Source organism: Rhinolophus hipposideros (assembly GCF_964194185.1).
Source record: "Rhinolophus hipposideros genome assembly, chromosome: 11".
NCBI classification, from domain to species: domain Eukaryota; kingdom Metazoa; phylum Chordata; class Mammalia; order Chiroptera; family Rhinolophidae; genus Rhinolophus; species Rhinolophus hipposideros.
In genome coordinates, this window is record NC_138057.1 from 37,153,705 (window position 1) to 37,169,328 (window position 15,624).

The 15,624-nt window shown below is 39.0% G+C and overlaps 1 protein-coding gene across 12 annotated transcripts in view; it reads right to left on the reverse strand.

Annotated features, from left to right (window-relative positions):
* Positions 1-15,624, reverse strand: part of TRPM3 (transient receptor potential cation channel subfamily M member 3) — an 821,435-nt gene that overhangs the window by 160,554 nt on the left and 645,257 nt on the right. For all 12 annotated transcript variants that reach the window (XR_013994426.1, XM_081066266.1, XM_081066264.1 and 9 more), the window contains one exon: positions 2,382-2,505. Coding sequence is in view for 11 of the 12 variants with exons in the window: in XM_081066266.1 (XP_080922392.1) it covers positions 2,382-2,505 (124 nt within the window). In the remaining variant the exon portion in view is untranslated. The remainder of the gene's footprint in view (positions 1-2,381; positions 2,506-15,624) is intronic.

A 15,624-nucleotide genomic window follows, 5' to 3' on the forward strand; every position in this document is an offset into this window, starting at 1 on the left:
TATTTTGTAAAGGGATTTAAAAGGAACTTGCAGGTTATAAGAGTGAAGGGGAACTCCACTCTGCAATGTTTCCTTGTTTTGTGTGCTAAGATGCACAGCATAGCGAACAGAAGCTAGCTGGGCTCTGCAGTAAGACAGTCCTGGAGTGGCTCTTCCTGCTGTGCACACATCCTTCATTTTCTCCCAGCCTCGGTTCCCTCCCTTGCTCCCCTCAGAAGGAGGAAAACAATGCCTAGCTCATGTATACCTCCTTTATAAAACACCTACTACTGTCCATGCACATAACTAGTCCTTCAAATAGGGAAATTATTATAAGTGTATTCATGCTTTTAAAAATACTAATTTCTGCCCAGATGTGAAGATAAGGACATTTTATTTCTTGTGAAGATCACATTGCCTTAGCTGACAGCTAGGGATACCTCACATATCTCACGATAAATATCTTACGTTAAAATGCAGTTGACCATTCAGCAGGGGCCATGGTTAAAGGCATGACAATTTTCAGGCAGAATCCCCGGGAACGTTCTATGAAATACTCAGAGGAGGACGTTCAGCCTCATTTGGTTTTATGATTTCCAACTGGTTTCTAGAATTTTAGAAACCAGCTGCCTTTCTAGAAAATTTGCAGGACTGCTGTAATATATAGTTCTGAGCAGGATTCACAGTCTGCCTTGGCATTAGCATTGGGAAATCAGCACGTCGTCAGGAGAAAATCCACACTGAGGCAGGTGGAAGTTCAGGGTTTCATGAGCCTCCTTGGGGGCAGAGAAAGCACAGAACTGAACGGAAGGAAGCTGAACTTCTGTGAGGAATTGCATCCTACATGGAAGAGTGCTGGTGGCACTCTCCTGGTTGATAGAGGCTCTCCTGCGGCACCAGCAGCCATGACTGTGAGCCCTATCTGCACATGGGCCCCTCTACCTGGTGGCGACAGACTATTGAGGTCTATGGATACTCAAGGTTTAGAGGTATTGTCCCATTCTCCTCACCTCCACTCCTTTCAACTCAAACTTGGATGCTGCCGAAAGGCTTCTCATAAAGGTTGTGTGGCTATTTTCCAGAGATGGCACTAGCTTACTTGAATCATGTCCTCTTCTTCTAAATGGTTGGCTTCTCAAACACAGACAGTGCCTCCCTCCCCGCTCAGGGCAGTCTCTGTGTGTGCCAGCCACTGTTGTAGGCAGAGGGACACCGTGAGAAATAAGATGATTCCAGCCCAGGCCTGGAGGAGCTCACAGTCTAGTGGAGAAACTGGTCTAAGGCAGCCAGCTCCAGCTCCTCTCTACCCTACCTATCGCCTTGTGGTTGAGCTTTCTAGGGTCTGGCCCTGGTGTCCCCCTGGAGAAGTCCTCCCACCCCCAATGTTCCCAGAGATAATTGTTCCAGGATGTCAGTGCAGAATTGAGAGGCTCCAAAACCTGAGTGGAATCACCACTCGGGTTTAAATGGCTCCTTTGCCTCCCATGTCATCAGGTGAGCTAGTATGACTTTTGAGAACCATCTCTGCCTGCTGATGCCTACTGAGAACGTATCTAAAGTGGGCGAGTCACTACATTTGCTTCAATGAGACAATTTCTGAATAAACATATTTTCCATAGAAGTTAAACATCACTGGTTTGGAGTCCTAGTTCCTCACTTACTAATTGAGTGATTTTAAATCTCCTCATCTGTAAGGTGAAATCAACAATCATACCTCTCTCATTGAGACAGTTGCAAACATTACAGGAGTTAATACATGTAAAGATTTAGCACCTTGCCTGTCACATAGCAAGTCCTCATTGAATGTTAGCTCATTTTTTATTTCTGTTCACCGTAACAGGAAGCCTCTGTGATTACACATTTATAAGACAGTTTTCCCAGATGTAGAAAATATTTTAGTAGCTATTGGAGGACACCTCAGAATCTACAGAAGTTCCAGCATTCCTTGGGTAGATTTCTCCATTTTCTATCCATATAGAGTAGCATATTAGCTTGGACCCAGTGTCACTAAGATATGTGACAATAAGCACATCTGTGATTCACTACTCACAAGCAAGTGAAACCCCAAACCTAAGAGAGGACCAACTGAAGCATTTTCCAGCAGGAAACCTATTTACTCTCTTGAATTCATTTGGGTAAGGCAATCAGAAGCACTGGGGTGAGAGCATCAGTAGGAAATGATGCTAAAATCCTGTTGCATGTACTTCATTAAATCTGGGCAAAAAAAGCAGTGTCTTAGTTACTGAGGTGAGGAAATTACAGGAGCCATTGGGGCCTGAGAAACATTGTAGGCTTGAGCAGAAAGAAAAAAACAGAAACAGTGCATGACTCAAGAAAATGGTTAAACAGACAGAGGGAATGTGGAGAGGGCTCTGCCACTCCTGGGGACATTGTTTACATACCAGTTCCTTCTTCTTCATGCATTCCATGAGGATGATGAACAGATGCTGAGCTTGGGTTCGAGTGTATGTGAAAGTCTTCTGGATGGTCACCAACAGCTGGTCCCTCAAAGATTCATTGATAAGCCTGTAATTAAAAGCAATGTCCAAACAGGTCAACCCAGCTCCTATTCAGTACTTGTTCTGAGAAATGTTATAAAATACAAGAAAGCATTATGATGATTTACTTTATTTTATTTTAATTTATTGGGGTGACAATTGTTAGTAAATTTACATAGATTTCAGGTGTACAATTCTGTATTACATCATCTATAAATCCCATTGTGTGTTCACCACCCAGAGTCAGTTCTCCTTCCATCACCATATATTTGATCCCTCTTACCCTCATCTCCCTTCCCCACCCCCCTTCCCCTCTGGTAACCACTAAACTATTGTCTGTGTCTATGAGTTTTTGTTTCTCATTTGTTTGTCTTGTTCTTTTGTTGTTTTCGGTTTATATACCACATATCAGTGAAATCATAGGGTTCTCTGCTTTTTCTGTCTGACTTATTTCGCTTAGCATTATACTCTCAAGATCCATCCATGTTGTCACAAATGTTCCTATATCATCTTTCCTTATGATGATTTACTTTAAACAGGGGCTACTTCTTCCTGTATTTTTCTCATGAAAGTTATTTTGAATTAAGAAAAAAACAAACCAGTGTCTTTAAAAATAAATCAATTTTAACATCTCAGAAACTAAAAGAGTAAAGAAGATTGATTTAGTTCTTTTCTGTTTCTCTCTCTTTTTTTCTTTTATTAAAGAAATACCTTCAATTAATCATTAGAGTCTTGGTAAAAATTTACTGTTATCTAAAGATTGAAATTTCAGCTTTATCTCTAATTGTGGAAAGAAAGGCTGTATCTCGGTAATGGATTTTTGAACTCAATGAGGATAAATAAGACTTATGTTTTCTCTAAAATCATTTTGCAGATGGTAGCTTATCTGGCCTATGATTCAGGTCATCATTATTTAGGTCAAATCTTTGTTGTGTTACAACCAACAAGAGACTGACGCTGACTCTTGGGTCAGACTCTTGTCATATTCAATCAATGCTCTATTATCGCTCAAATAGGTACCAATAATAACTAACTTTTAATTCCTCTCTAACTAGTCTGATGAGAACTGGTTGTCTCTAACCATCAAATGGCAGGGAATAGAAATACACTTTATTACTAACAGATATTGTCTAAGGAAGATAAAACTGCTTTCAAGAACCAGTGACAAAATTATCATAATTTGTCTAATATTTTAAAGTTTACATTTTTTTTCTTAATTGATGTACCAGCAACTCCTATATACAATAGTAAAATATAATTATTATCTCATTTGGTGCTTACAGGAACCCTATAGGCAAAAGATTTATACAATTTAAAAGGAAAGGACATTTTATCCAGAAAGAGCCAGATGCTTAATGTCACTTAGCAAATAAGTGGCAGGGCCGGAACAAGAACCTAGTTTTTCCGAGTCCTTGCCTAGCTCTCTTTCCACCATGCGGCCTCTTATTACCAAGTGCACTACACCATGGTCTCTTTTCATCACTGTGGCTATTTGAGCAGGAAACTATGCACTTTCCTTTAACATGAAAGCACGATGGGAGGCTTGAGAATATCTTTGTATCAGTGGCCTGCTTGCCTCAAGACAGTGTGGGGATTCACCTGGGTCCACTAGGCTGGATATTATGGGGGCCCAACTTTGAGGAGGGTGCATTCCCCATCACAGAATTATACCAAGGAATGTCACTCAGCTCAGTGGTGGATTTGGTTACCCCTCTGCCCCTCAGGAAGATTTGTATCATGAACGTATACATTTAGAAAAAAGAGGCTGGTCCAGGTAAGGTTGAAAAATGATACAAGAGCCTCTGTGGAGGTCTGGAGAACTCTGTGGCCTTCCGTGTGGACCAGTCCCAAACCATTCATTCATTCATTCATTCACTCATTCATTCATCCATTCATCCATTCACTCAACAATTGCTTAGTGATGTCTATTAATGCCAGACACTGTGGTGTATGCCAGGGCTACAGGGATAGATGACTGTGCACACTGTCAGCCTGCAATGAGCCTTCACACCCATGGAGTAGAAAGACGCGAACAAGCAATTCAACTGTGATTGAGAGTGGTAGAGAGGTAGAGAAGCTAACTCTGATACAAAACTTATATATAGTTCAATATAAAATCTAGAGAATTCAGGAAAGTTTCCTTTGAGGAGGTGCTGTTTCATCTGAGACTTGAAGGATGAATGAACATTAGTAGGGGTAGGGGGATGGCGGGGCTGGATAAGAACATTCTTGGCAGACAAAACAGCACGAACAGGCCTAGTTTGGAGGAAATAAAAGCAGGTCACTATGGCCGAAGCAGAGAGAGCAAAAGAAAAAGTGGAAAAGATGGAGCTGCAGAAGGGGTGAGCAAGGGCAAGACCATGGGAACATTTGAGATAATGTTAGAGTTTTTGGGTTTTATCCCCCAGGCAATGAGAAGCCGTTGAAGGATTTAAGTTGGAGGGTGACGTGTTTACATTGTGTTGCCAATTAATTGTCTTGAAGAGTCAGGACATAGGCACTCATACCTGGTCACGTGTCTACTTGACAGGTAACTCATGTGGATGGGTCTAGAGAGTTCTGCTTTCTCAGGTGTACTTAGATGCTGTACATGATTAACAATACCAGAGACTCTCCTGATCAGCCACTTGGTAGATCCAATCATTTGTCTGCAGGTGCTTAATTTTGATAACAACTCATAATTTGTTTTCCATTGCTAACTATAATAAAATCCCAGTTCCCTGAGGTCATTAACTGTGTGAGGGATCCATCTGTCTCTTGCACCGTCTGTCACTTTGTAAAAATTGAGGAATGATGTGCACCTTAGCTGATTGGGGGCTTCAGTGGTTCGGAAAGAGGAAAGACACTAAGAATCTTATACTCCTTAGCTCAAGGTTGCAGCTGATTGAAATTGTGGCTTTGGTTAAATCATTTAGCAATAAGAACCTTGGAATTCTATTTCGAGAAGTAGAAGGATTCTCTAGGTTGGTCGTTTTCTAGAGTATGCTCCATCGGAGGGGACTTTAGGTGGAACAAAGGTGATTTGGTCCTTTCAAAGTAATTGTTAATCCTGGTTTAGTTCTTTTTCCACCTGATTGCACCAAGAGGAAAATCTCATTTTTGATGCTTCTTTGCCTTTAACAGCTCCCCGACACTTGACAATCTCTCCTCTTTTGACAAAGAAATAACATCTATTAGGCCCCATGCCTTTGACAGAACGAGTTTAATAATATTGTTTGGAAAAGATCCTGTGTAACATTTGACATGTTCGTAGCACATCATGGTTTCTGACACTCAGTGGGCCACGGCAATAATCTCATTTAATCTTCATAACCATCTGTGAGTCAAGCATGTTTTCCATTTTGCAGAAGAGGAGACTGGCTCAGAGAGGTTAAATGATTTGTGCAAAGTCACATAGCTTAGCGATCTCAATGTTGAGTGGAGTCTACTGAATTCAGCCTTCCCTCCACGGTGCAGTTTTTCTTGATTGTAATCTATAAATACGTCTTGCAGTTTCCTAATCATCTGCATTGGAGGTAGAAATTTAAGTCTATTTGTTGTAGGAAACTGACATTACTTTTGGGATATAGATAACATCTGAAGGACATCAGACAAATTTGAAGAAGATAAGGGAAAACTGGTAAGTGAGGACTGTGGCAAAGTATATTTAGTACCTTGAAGATTATATTTGCGTCTCATTTTTCACAAGTATTTGCTGTACTGAACCAGTTGTTTTGTATTTGGCAAAAAAGCTTCCTCTGTCTTCTCTAGGACCCTTTCCTATTTTGTAGCCATAATTGGATCCTGGGAAGCCTACTTTCTTGAAATTATTGCTTTCCTACCTTTTCCCATTTTTTTTCTGCAGAACACTGGAATGATTTAAAAATCTTCACTGTGATAATTCATCACCAGCAAAAATAGAAATAAGGCCATTTTAGATTTCTTTCTATGGCTTTAGAACGGTGATTGGACATTTCTTGACATCAAAACATGATCATAGTATTAGGTCAAATTTTAGTTCTAGAATTGGGTCTTTGACAAAGTGGTGCCTATTTATGGAAACCGTTCATCTGGGGCTCCCTATACTAATGCTATTTTTGGTTTAACTCAAATTAGAAGGCATTATGATTTAGGAAGTGTAGTCACTGAAGTGAGGAAAATCTTTATACGATGGCATTTGTGTCTCCATTTAAATACTGTACTTGTGATCAGATGAGTCATAGAGTTAATTTGAAATAGGTAATGTTCATCCAGGGCTCAGAGTAACCAACACAGCTTCCCACAGTTTGCTATTAGTATTCTGTTCAAACGCTAGGAATACCACCCCCACACACACAATTTTCTCAGAATGCATTTAATTACCTGCAATATTAGAGTTTTGTTCCGAGATTCAAAAGTCCGAAAATGCATTTAAAATTCAATGGGACTCGAAGAGCTAGACTTGAGTTAATGACTTTTAAGGAGTGAAGCCCTTCTAATGCCCTCCGTAGACACTCTATTAATTTATTCAGACACAGTTTGAGAAAATTTTACATCTATAAATAAAAGAGATTGTTAATAATACAATCTGGTATTTAGAAGACATCATTTCCCACCGAATCTCAAATGCGTTAAAGAAAAATGAAATTTTATAATTTGCTTGAAGCCAAAGCAAACTTCTAAATGTAACCTTAAGGGCACAGGAAAAAGTACATGTCTTGCCTAAGGTCACAGAGAATGGTATTTTTCTTGTATTCTTCTTCTCCAGATTCTTCTTTAGTAAAAGTCACCACTTCCTCCCAAACATCATGACTCAGTCATTAAGTAACAGCACGATTCTTCCCAGAGAGGCAGGGCAACACTGAATAAAATCTTCCTGGCCACCAGGGCCAGTCTGTCTGGAGGGATGCAGTCACTTGCTGGCTGTGTGATCTTGTGCAAGCTGTCTTTCCATGTCATACTTTTCATATAGGTAAAGTGAGAATCATAATATTTATCTCTATACTTGTGAATAGTAAAAGAATTAATCTTTGTAAAAGGCTTAGATAAGTGCCTGACACATAGCAAATTGTATGTATTTGCTATCACACAAACCCTGTCCTACAAAGCTCCTTAGGAAAGAGTCACTGAAGTATTCCTTCGTGTTCAGGAACTGACCAGTGGCTGGGGCCTCTGCGTGCAATGCAGAGCTCTGTCCTGGGATCAGCAGAGCTCTGCACACCTGGTGAGCCCAGTGGTGTAAGGCCACTCCCAATCCAGGCTGGAGAAATAACTTTCCCACTTCAGACAGGTTAGAGATCACCAGTTCTTTCTCACTTTTTGGAAACAAAGGTACTAAGCATATTTAGGAGGCTTAATTAGAGTGGAACCTTGCAAATACTACATATAGACATCTGCACATCTATTTATTTATTCATTCAACAAACAATATTAGCCCTGCTATGTGCCAGGCATCGTGCTAGTAGTAGACAGATGAATAATATTCAATCCTAGCCTCAAAGAACTCACAGGGCTATACACCATGTATTCTGGCAATCTATTAATTGGTAAGATACCCCAAATTTAGTGATGAAAACAGTATTAATTTATTGTGTTGATGATTCTGGGGACCAGGAATTCAGGCAGAGTATAGTGGGGATGATTGATCCCTGCTCCATGATATCTGGGGTCTCAGCTGAAGAGGCTGGAATGGCTGAAGATAGCTGTAGAGCTCCCTCTGGGGTCATATGTCTGGTACCTTGCCTGGGATGGCTGAGTGAACTGAGGACTTGTTGGCATTGCTCTCTCCAGAGCATTAACCCGGTGGTTACAGGTTAGATGGACTTCTAACATGGCAGCTGGCTCCTCTCAAAGTGAGGATTCCAACAAGTGTTCAAAGAGGCCCAGACAGAAACTGCAAGGTGTCTTATGACTTGACCTCAGAAGTCCCGGAATATGATTTCCTTACATTCAATTAACCAAGTCACTAGGAGCAGCCCAGATTCAAGAGGAGGGAAGGAATAGACTCATCTTGATGGAAGAAAAGCATGACTATGTACAGAAGGAACATATTAATGGTTATCATCTTGGAGATAAGCAACTCCATCGAGTGATTCTGTTCAGATAAGACAAGCAAGAGAAAAGAATGAGAAAAGCATGATTATGTACAGAAGGGACATATTAATGGTTATCATCTTGGAGATAAGCAACTCCATCGAGTGATTCTGTTCAGATGAGACATTTTGAAGTTTTGATCTTTTCCATATTTCAATGATAAACAAACAGCCTCAGCCTTTCTACTTTAAATTCCCTCTTTTAATAGCTGATTATAATGAGAACCGGAATTTTCCTTAAAAGTGATAGTCTAACCACTCACAAATATTTTCAAAATGTCATTACTGATTCAAAGCATAGAACCTACAAATATTTTCTTTTCATCCAGTGGCCTATTTACATTTATTTAGTAGCTACTACGTACCAGGTATTTCTTTTAGGCCTTGGGTACCGGGCGGGAGCCTTTTTTCCATGTATAAGATCATCATACCTTGTCTCTGTTAAATGCTGTATATAAGGGACAACTTCTGTAAAATGTGTGCATGCTTGAGTCAACCTGTAATGCCCGGGTTAAGTCACCTGCAAAAACAGTGGGGTAGTTTCTTGGTGTGCTCATCTCACTTTGGGGTCTCTGTGGAGAGGAAAAGCAACAATAGCACCTGCCAGAAACTAAATATGGAGAAATCCGACTTCCTAAAATACTATTCTAGTCTACCTCCTTCTCGACCTGCTTTGGTTTGGGCCCTCATCATAACTTACTTAGATGGCACCAACACACCACTAATTGGTTTCTTCTCTATCCTCTTCTAATCCATTCCCCACAGTGTTGATCAAATGGTTCTTGTACAAAGCAAACATGATCCGATCACATCCTTCTTAAAACCCTGTGGCAAGATAACATCTCAACTTTTGATAATTCTGGAGTCTGTGTGTTTTAGTGAAAATGCTAATCGGTAAATTCTGCTAAGGGATTGGATCTTAAGGATAAAGCTATGATACAACTTTAGAGCAACCATTTTACCGAAGAAGAATCTGAAGGCTGCAGAGGTGAACTGACTTAGTAAAGATTATATTATAGCTGAAAGCTTCAGAGCTGGGCTTAGAGGACAAGAGAATCAGGGATGAAGAATCTCTGATAATGAATTATATGAACCTAAATATATAGGCTCAAGTCTGTGTAGTAAAGTTAGTGATTTGTTGTTTAAATGACTGGATGCAAGTGGAGATTTCTTCCGTTTCATCCGTGGGATGTTATATGTACCATGTACGTGAAGACTGAGTCAGGTGATTTTAAGGATCCACTATTTTCCCAGAATTGCTCTTCTAGCTTATCAGATGCTCAAAGTTCCTTGTAGTTAATTAAAAGGTAAATAAATATTTTGTTCGACAATTAGAAGTCCTAAAAGCAACTCGGAATAAATGATGCTTCATGTTAAACTTATGCTTAACTATGACTGATGTTAATCAGTCAGTTGGACAGAAAGTTGGAGAAAATGTGAACGGAACACACAAAAGTGGCCAATAGATGGGATGGGATGGGATGAGTAGATTAGTTTGCCTGACTTAATTTTTTTTTAAGTATAGTTGGTATACAGTATTATATTAGTTATAGTAGCTTCAGGTGTACAATATCGTGATTTGACTTTTTTATACCTTACAATGTAATTACCACACTAATTTTAGTAATCATCTGTCACTGTGAAAATTTATCACAATATTATTGATTATAATCCCCTTCATCTTTTTCACCAATCTACTTAACCCTCTCCCCTTTGGTAACTATTCATTTGGTCCGTTTCTATGAGTCTGTTTTTGTTTTGTTCTGAGGCTCAACTTCAGATACAAATGGTCTCTATCAACTAAGGCCCGTGAGAAATACTACCTCTGATCTTGCTTTGGTATCTAGCCTAGAGAAGTTGTTCAGCTGGGTTTTTCTTACCTAGCAATGTGAAGTAGTTAGAATGATCTTAGAGAAGTTGTTTATAATTGCGCATATTGCACACACCTTGATGTTGCAATCTGTTCAATAAATTTCATTTACCACTACCCATAGAGCAAGCATTTCTTACTTTTATTTACTTTCTTTTGTTTTACTTTTTTTTTTTTAACCTGCTCTAGAATCCCAAGCCGGATATGGTAAAACAGAAGGCACAGATACACATACAAAAGGAAATAGAAGGTGGGTGGTATGGTGGGGTTGAGGGTGGTAAGAAAGGCAGTTAATGCCGATTGTAAGAGAAGCTTTGTGCCATGCATTTTATATGTGGTGTTTCATAAAGACAATTAATCTAAGAAAATTCTAACTAGACTGTAACTTCTTGGATGCAGGGACTATACATTATGTTACTTATATATCCTCTTCTCTCAGTGCTCATCCAGGTGCTGAGGACATGCTTTTCCACTACCCTCTGACCTTGATTCTTTTCACTCTTCCCTTTTTCCCCATTGCATATCCTTTTAAATATTATACATATTTATTATGTTTATTACTTATTATCTATCTAACTTGTCAAAATGAAAGCTCCACAACAGCAGGATTGTTTGTCTTTTTGGTTCACAAGTGTGTTTGGCAGTGCCTAGAACAGTGCCTGGAATACAGTAGGTGTTCAAAAAATATTGGTTGAATGACTGAACACCTAATGTTGCCTGGATGAAACAATGTAATTAAAAAATAAAGGGAACAATGGAAATCTGCCAGGCATTCAAAGGTTCCCAGTTTTGTGGAAACTAACTGCAGAAATGTTAGAACTACGAAATTCTATATGGTGGCCATTAGTCATGAGGCAATTCAAACTTATATTTATTACAATTAAACAGAAATTAGAATTCAATTCCTTAGTCACTCTAGCCACAATTCAAGTGCTCAGTGCTTATCTGACTGGATAGCAGAGATATAGAACATTTCTATCATCACAGAAAGTTCTGGAGAGCATTACTCTCGAGGCAGATGGAGCTGCCAAACTCTTCACATAAGGCAGGGACTCAAAGGACATTTAGCTGAAAACTCCTGAACAGTGTTTCTGTAATTTCTCTTCTTTCCTTTCCCTTTGGTTATGAATGTGCCCAAGGGTAGAAACTAAATTGTTGCCAAAGGATACAGGGACTGCCGCATGGTCAGGTAGCTTTTTTGCTGCCAAAATTGTAAGGAAAACACATCCTCAGAGTTCATTCCAAATGAAATCCCATCAGTGACTATTGCACAGAGCCAGACAATAAGAATAGTCAAACTTTTTATTGTTTTTTAGGCTCTGCATAAGAGATAGAATCAGAGCTGGCTGAGATGTGTATGCTCCTTGGGCATGCAAAAACACTGGTACCTCTTCAACTGATATGCTTTAAAAGTTAGTCCAACATTTATTCAGAGGAATAGTCTTTTAGGCAGGTAAGTTTCTTATTTTTTCCTTAGCTTCATAGTTCAGTATGATATTTGATCATTGCATGGTAGTGATATATGTGACTACCTATAAGATTTTATCTTAATTCTAGAGTAAGAGTAGACCTCCATGACATGTTGACTATAAATTTCTTTCTTTGCATCATTATTAATCTATCACAGTGATCTTTCCTCTGAGCCCAGATGTGGCCTCAGAATCATTCTCAACACATCATTCCAGGAAGCCAGTACCAGTTGATTATTGTTGACACTCAAGAAGAAAACTATTTGCCATCCCTGTACTAGAGACAATAAAATCTCAAACATGCTATCAAATGGTGAAAACCAAGGAGATCATAGGGTTAAAGGACTCCAAAATTTAGATCTCTAAGACATGAAACTGTAGCTTCTATGAGTTTAGAGGAACCAATTCTTTACTGCTTGCTCAAGACCTTTAAGGGTTACTGCTGTTCAGTGGACACTTGATTTGTACTGAATAGCCCCAGAAAACACAAGAAATGTGTATATCAACTCTAGGACTGTTTCCCAACAATTAGGACAATAAAGACCTTATTGACCTAAATGGAGACTTTTCTAGACAACAGTAATCCAGATCTGAGTTGACCTTGCAATGCTACTTTAATGCAATTTTAGTGTTTCTCTGGTTGAAATAGCTTTTAGAGCAGGTAGTCACTGTTGTATTTAGTTTTCATAAATCCTGTGGTCCATGATCAACATCTGAGAATAACATGGGGAATCTGGAGGAAACCAATGAAGTACATTACAAACATTATATATTATTAATGATACCATTGGGTGAGATGTTAATCCACTACATTTGTAGTAGCTGCAGAAGGTTCTAAAATCTGATATGTTATAACTTATATGTTATAACTGATATGTTATATGTCAAATAAACTTAATTTTAAAAAATAACATAAGAAAAAACAGAAATGTATACATATATATATTTCACACAAAGGGAGAGAGGCTTATGACTGCACTTTGTGCTTGGAAAGCAGAGTGTAGGACAGTTTGGTTGGGTTTTTGGGTGAAGGGAAGTTTCACTGAGATGGCTCTAGAGAGAGGCTGGGGCTAGAATGCAGAGTCTTGAGTCCAAGCAAAAGGAATGTACACAACTTGACTGTAGATTTATGGTCTTCAACTGGGTTCTACAATGACGCCCCTGGAATTTTTTTTTATTAGTTTCAGGTGCACAAGACAAAGTAATACTTAGCCCCTGGAATTTTGAGGAGGAGCCCGAGAGCGGTCTCAGAGCTGTCTTAGTGGTGAGAGCCAGGCAGAGAGAGGGAGGCTCTGGGCCAATGGTTCTCAAAAGTTTGGTTCCTGGACCAACAGCCTCAGCATCTCTTGGGTACTTGTTTGAAATGAAAATCACCGGCCCCAATCAGATTTACAGAATATGAAAATTTGAGATGGGTCCCACCAATTTGATTTTTAATAAGCCCTCTAGGTAATTCTCATGCAAGATAAAAATTGAAAACAAGTGTTCTAGACCTTCCACTTCAGCTTTCACAGAACAAACCTTTATCTTGTCTGTTTTATATATTGTACTTCTACCTGCGATTTCATTTGAAAAGGGGTCCAAGGGCTTTAAAAAAGTGAAAATCAATACTATCGGCAAGCAGGAAATGGGGACTCTTAAATGATTGCCCGTTGCAATTGTAAAGTCAAAGGAAAGTGAGGTAAGATCCTCTAATGTTGAACTTGCTGGCCCCCATGACTGTCAATGGCCTCTCAAATAGCAGAGCGAAGCATCATTCATGATCAGCTCACACCAGTTCTCTTTTAAAAACTTTTGCTTTTCTCATCCTCTTTTTTTTCTTTCTCTTTTTAATTGGTCATATATTTTGAACCAGTCAGAAAATAACATCCAAAAGAAACAAGAAAGTGAACTGTATCCCCTCAAGAAATCCATGTAAATAAAAAAAACTATCAGTCCTGTCAAAATTTTTGTGGTAGAGCTGTCTTTTCAAAGGAGGAAATTTCAAGTCTGACAGATGTTTAGAAGCAAAAACAGCTATGATAAAGAATGAACTAAGATGAATCATGCTAAATAAACTTTTCAAATCAGCTAGGTTCTAAAGACAAAATTTGGCAGAGGGTACAAAGTGCTTGTGGTAACAATGCAATGACTCGTGTAAGGAGAATGCACATGAGGCATAGGAAGTAAAGAAACTATTTTTGAAAGCACCAGAGAAGTATAAAGAGAAATCTAATGTTTACAAATTTTAAAAGCGTTTCTAAAAGGGTAGTCCATGGACCACTCTTGTTGGAATCCCCTGTAGTTTTGGTTTCAAACACATTTTCCTGTACCCCAGTCCAGGTACACTGAATCAAGATATTTAGGGGAATTTGCGTCTTCTACCACTTTCCAGGTGATTCTCAAGGATCCTAAAGTATAATAACCACATGCTTATGTTGAAAGTTTTCTATATCATAAGGAGCCAAAAGTTAACCAAGCAAATCTCAGAGGAACAGGAACATAACTGATACTTCTGAAATTTTCACTTGGCCTCAGTGGGCTATCTAAAAGTTGTGGGCAGTGGTTCCCTAAAATAGATTTCCTTATCATAAAGGATTACCCAGCTCTGTGTTTTTCTGATGTTTGATGTTAATGTTCAAGGCCACATTTTCCCAACTTGGAGTTCAGGGATTCTAAAGTAAATTTAATCAATATAGAGATCTGATTGGTCAATTTAGAGCAATAAAACTTTTTCCCTCACTGGTACTTTCCCCCATGACCTCTACATAATTTTTTTAAAGGTCAATTGTCATGTGGGGTGTCATGCAGGGTCTCTGGTCCAGCTCCCTGCATAAGAACGCAGGATATGGTGAGGCCAAAAAGGAACAACCATGGAGCCATAAATAGGGGAGTCAGACCACTATATTCCCGCTGGCGGCTGGGTTGGAGACACAGGAAGTAGGAGCCACACTATCCGCAATCTGCCTCCTGCTTCTCTGCCAAATGACCCCACTTGCTAACTGCAATCCGCGCTTGCTAGCTTAACCAAGGCAGTTATATCAGTGGCTAATGGCTCACTGGTAACAGCTGATGGCCAACTAGTCACAGCTGATGGCATCTACTACCTGAGCCAGCACCTTTCCACGTGAGGCCGAGAGCCTGGAAACTGCTCTCTGGGACTCTGTCCCCACATCAATGCTTAATTCTCCCCATGTTTACACACGTGGAGGGATCAAATAGCAAACTGTAGCACAAAATATTTATTTTATGTTTCACTTTCCTAAATAAATGAAGCTACTCTAGCTTTGTGAAAGTTGGATACGATGATACGGGTATCTATATAACTGTTATCTTTATACATTCCACAGAGGGAAAACTTGCAATAATAATCTCTCTATAAAAATTTCATTATCTACTCCAACCTGTGACTGCCTTCTTAGAAGTCAGTAACTAACATCTAATTGAAAATTATTATTACATTACTTCAGATGAAATTATAAGTCTCAAGGAAAGTCATACTTCTTGCCTAAAACAAGCATTTAAAAAAAATCCTGGTGAATGACTGATTTGAAAAGACTTGTTAACAGTCCTATCTTTAAGTTTTTACTTGTATTTCAAATACGCGCACACATATGCACACACATATAATTACAGGCATTAGTATATGTGTAATTATTTATAATTAAATTAAATTTTATCAGATTAAATTAATTTATCAATTAAATTTATTTACATTTAATTTGAGTCTATATAATTCAATTTCATAATATATATACACACACCACCACACAAAACAC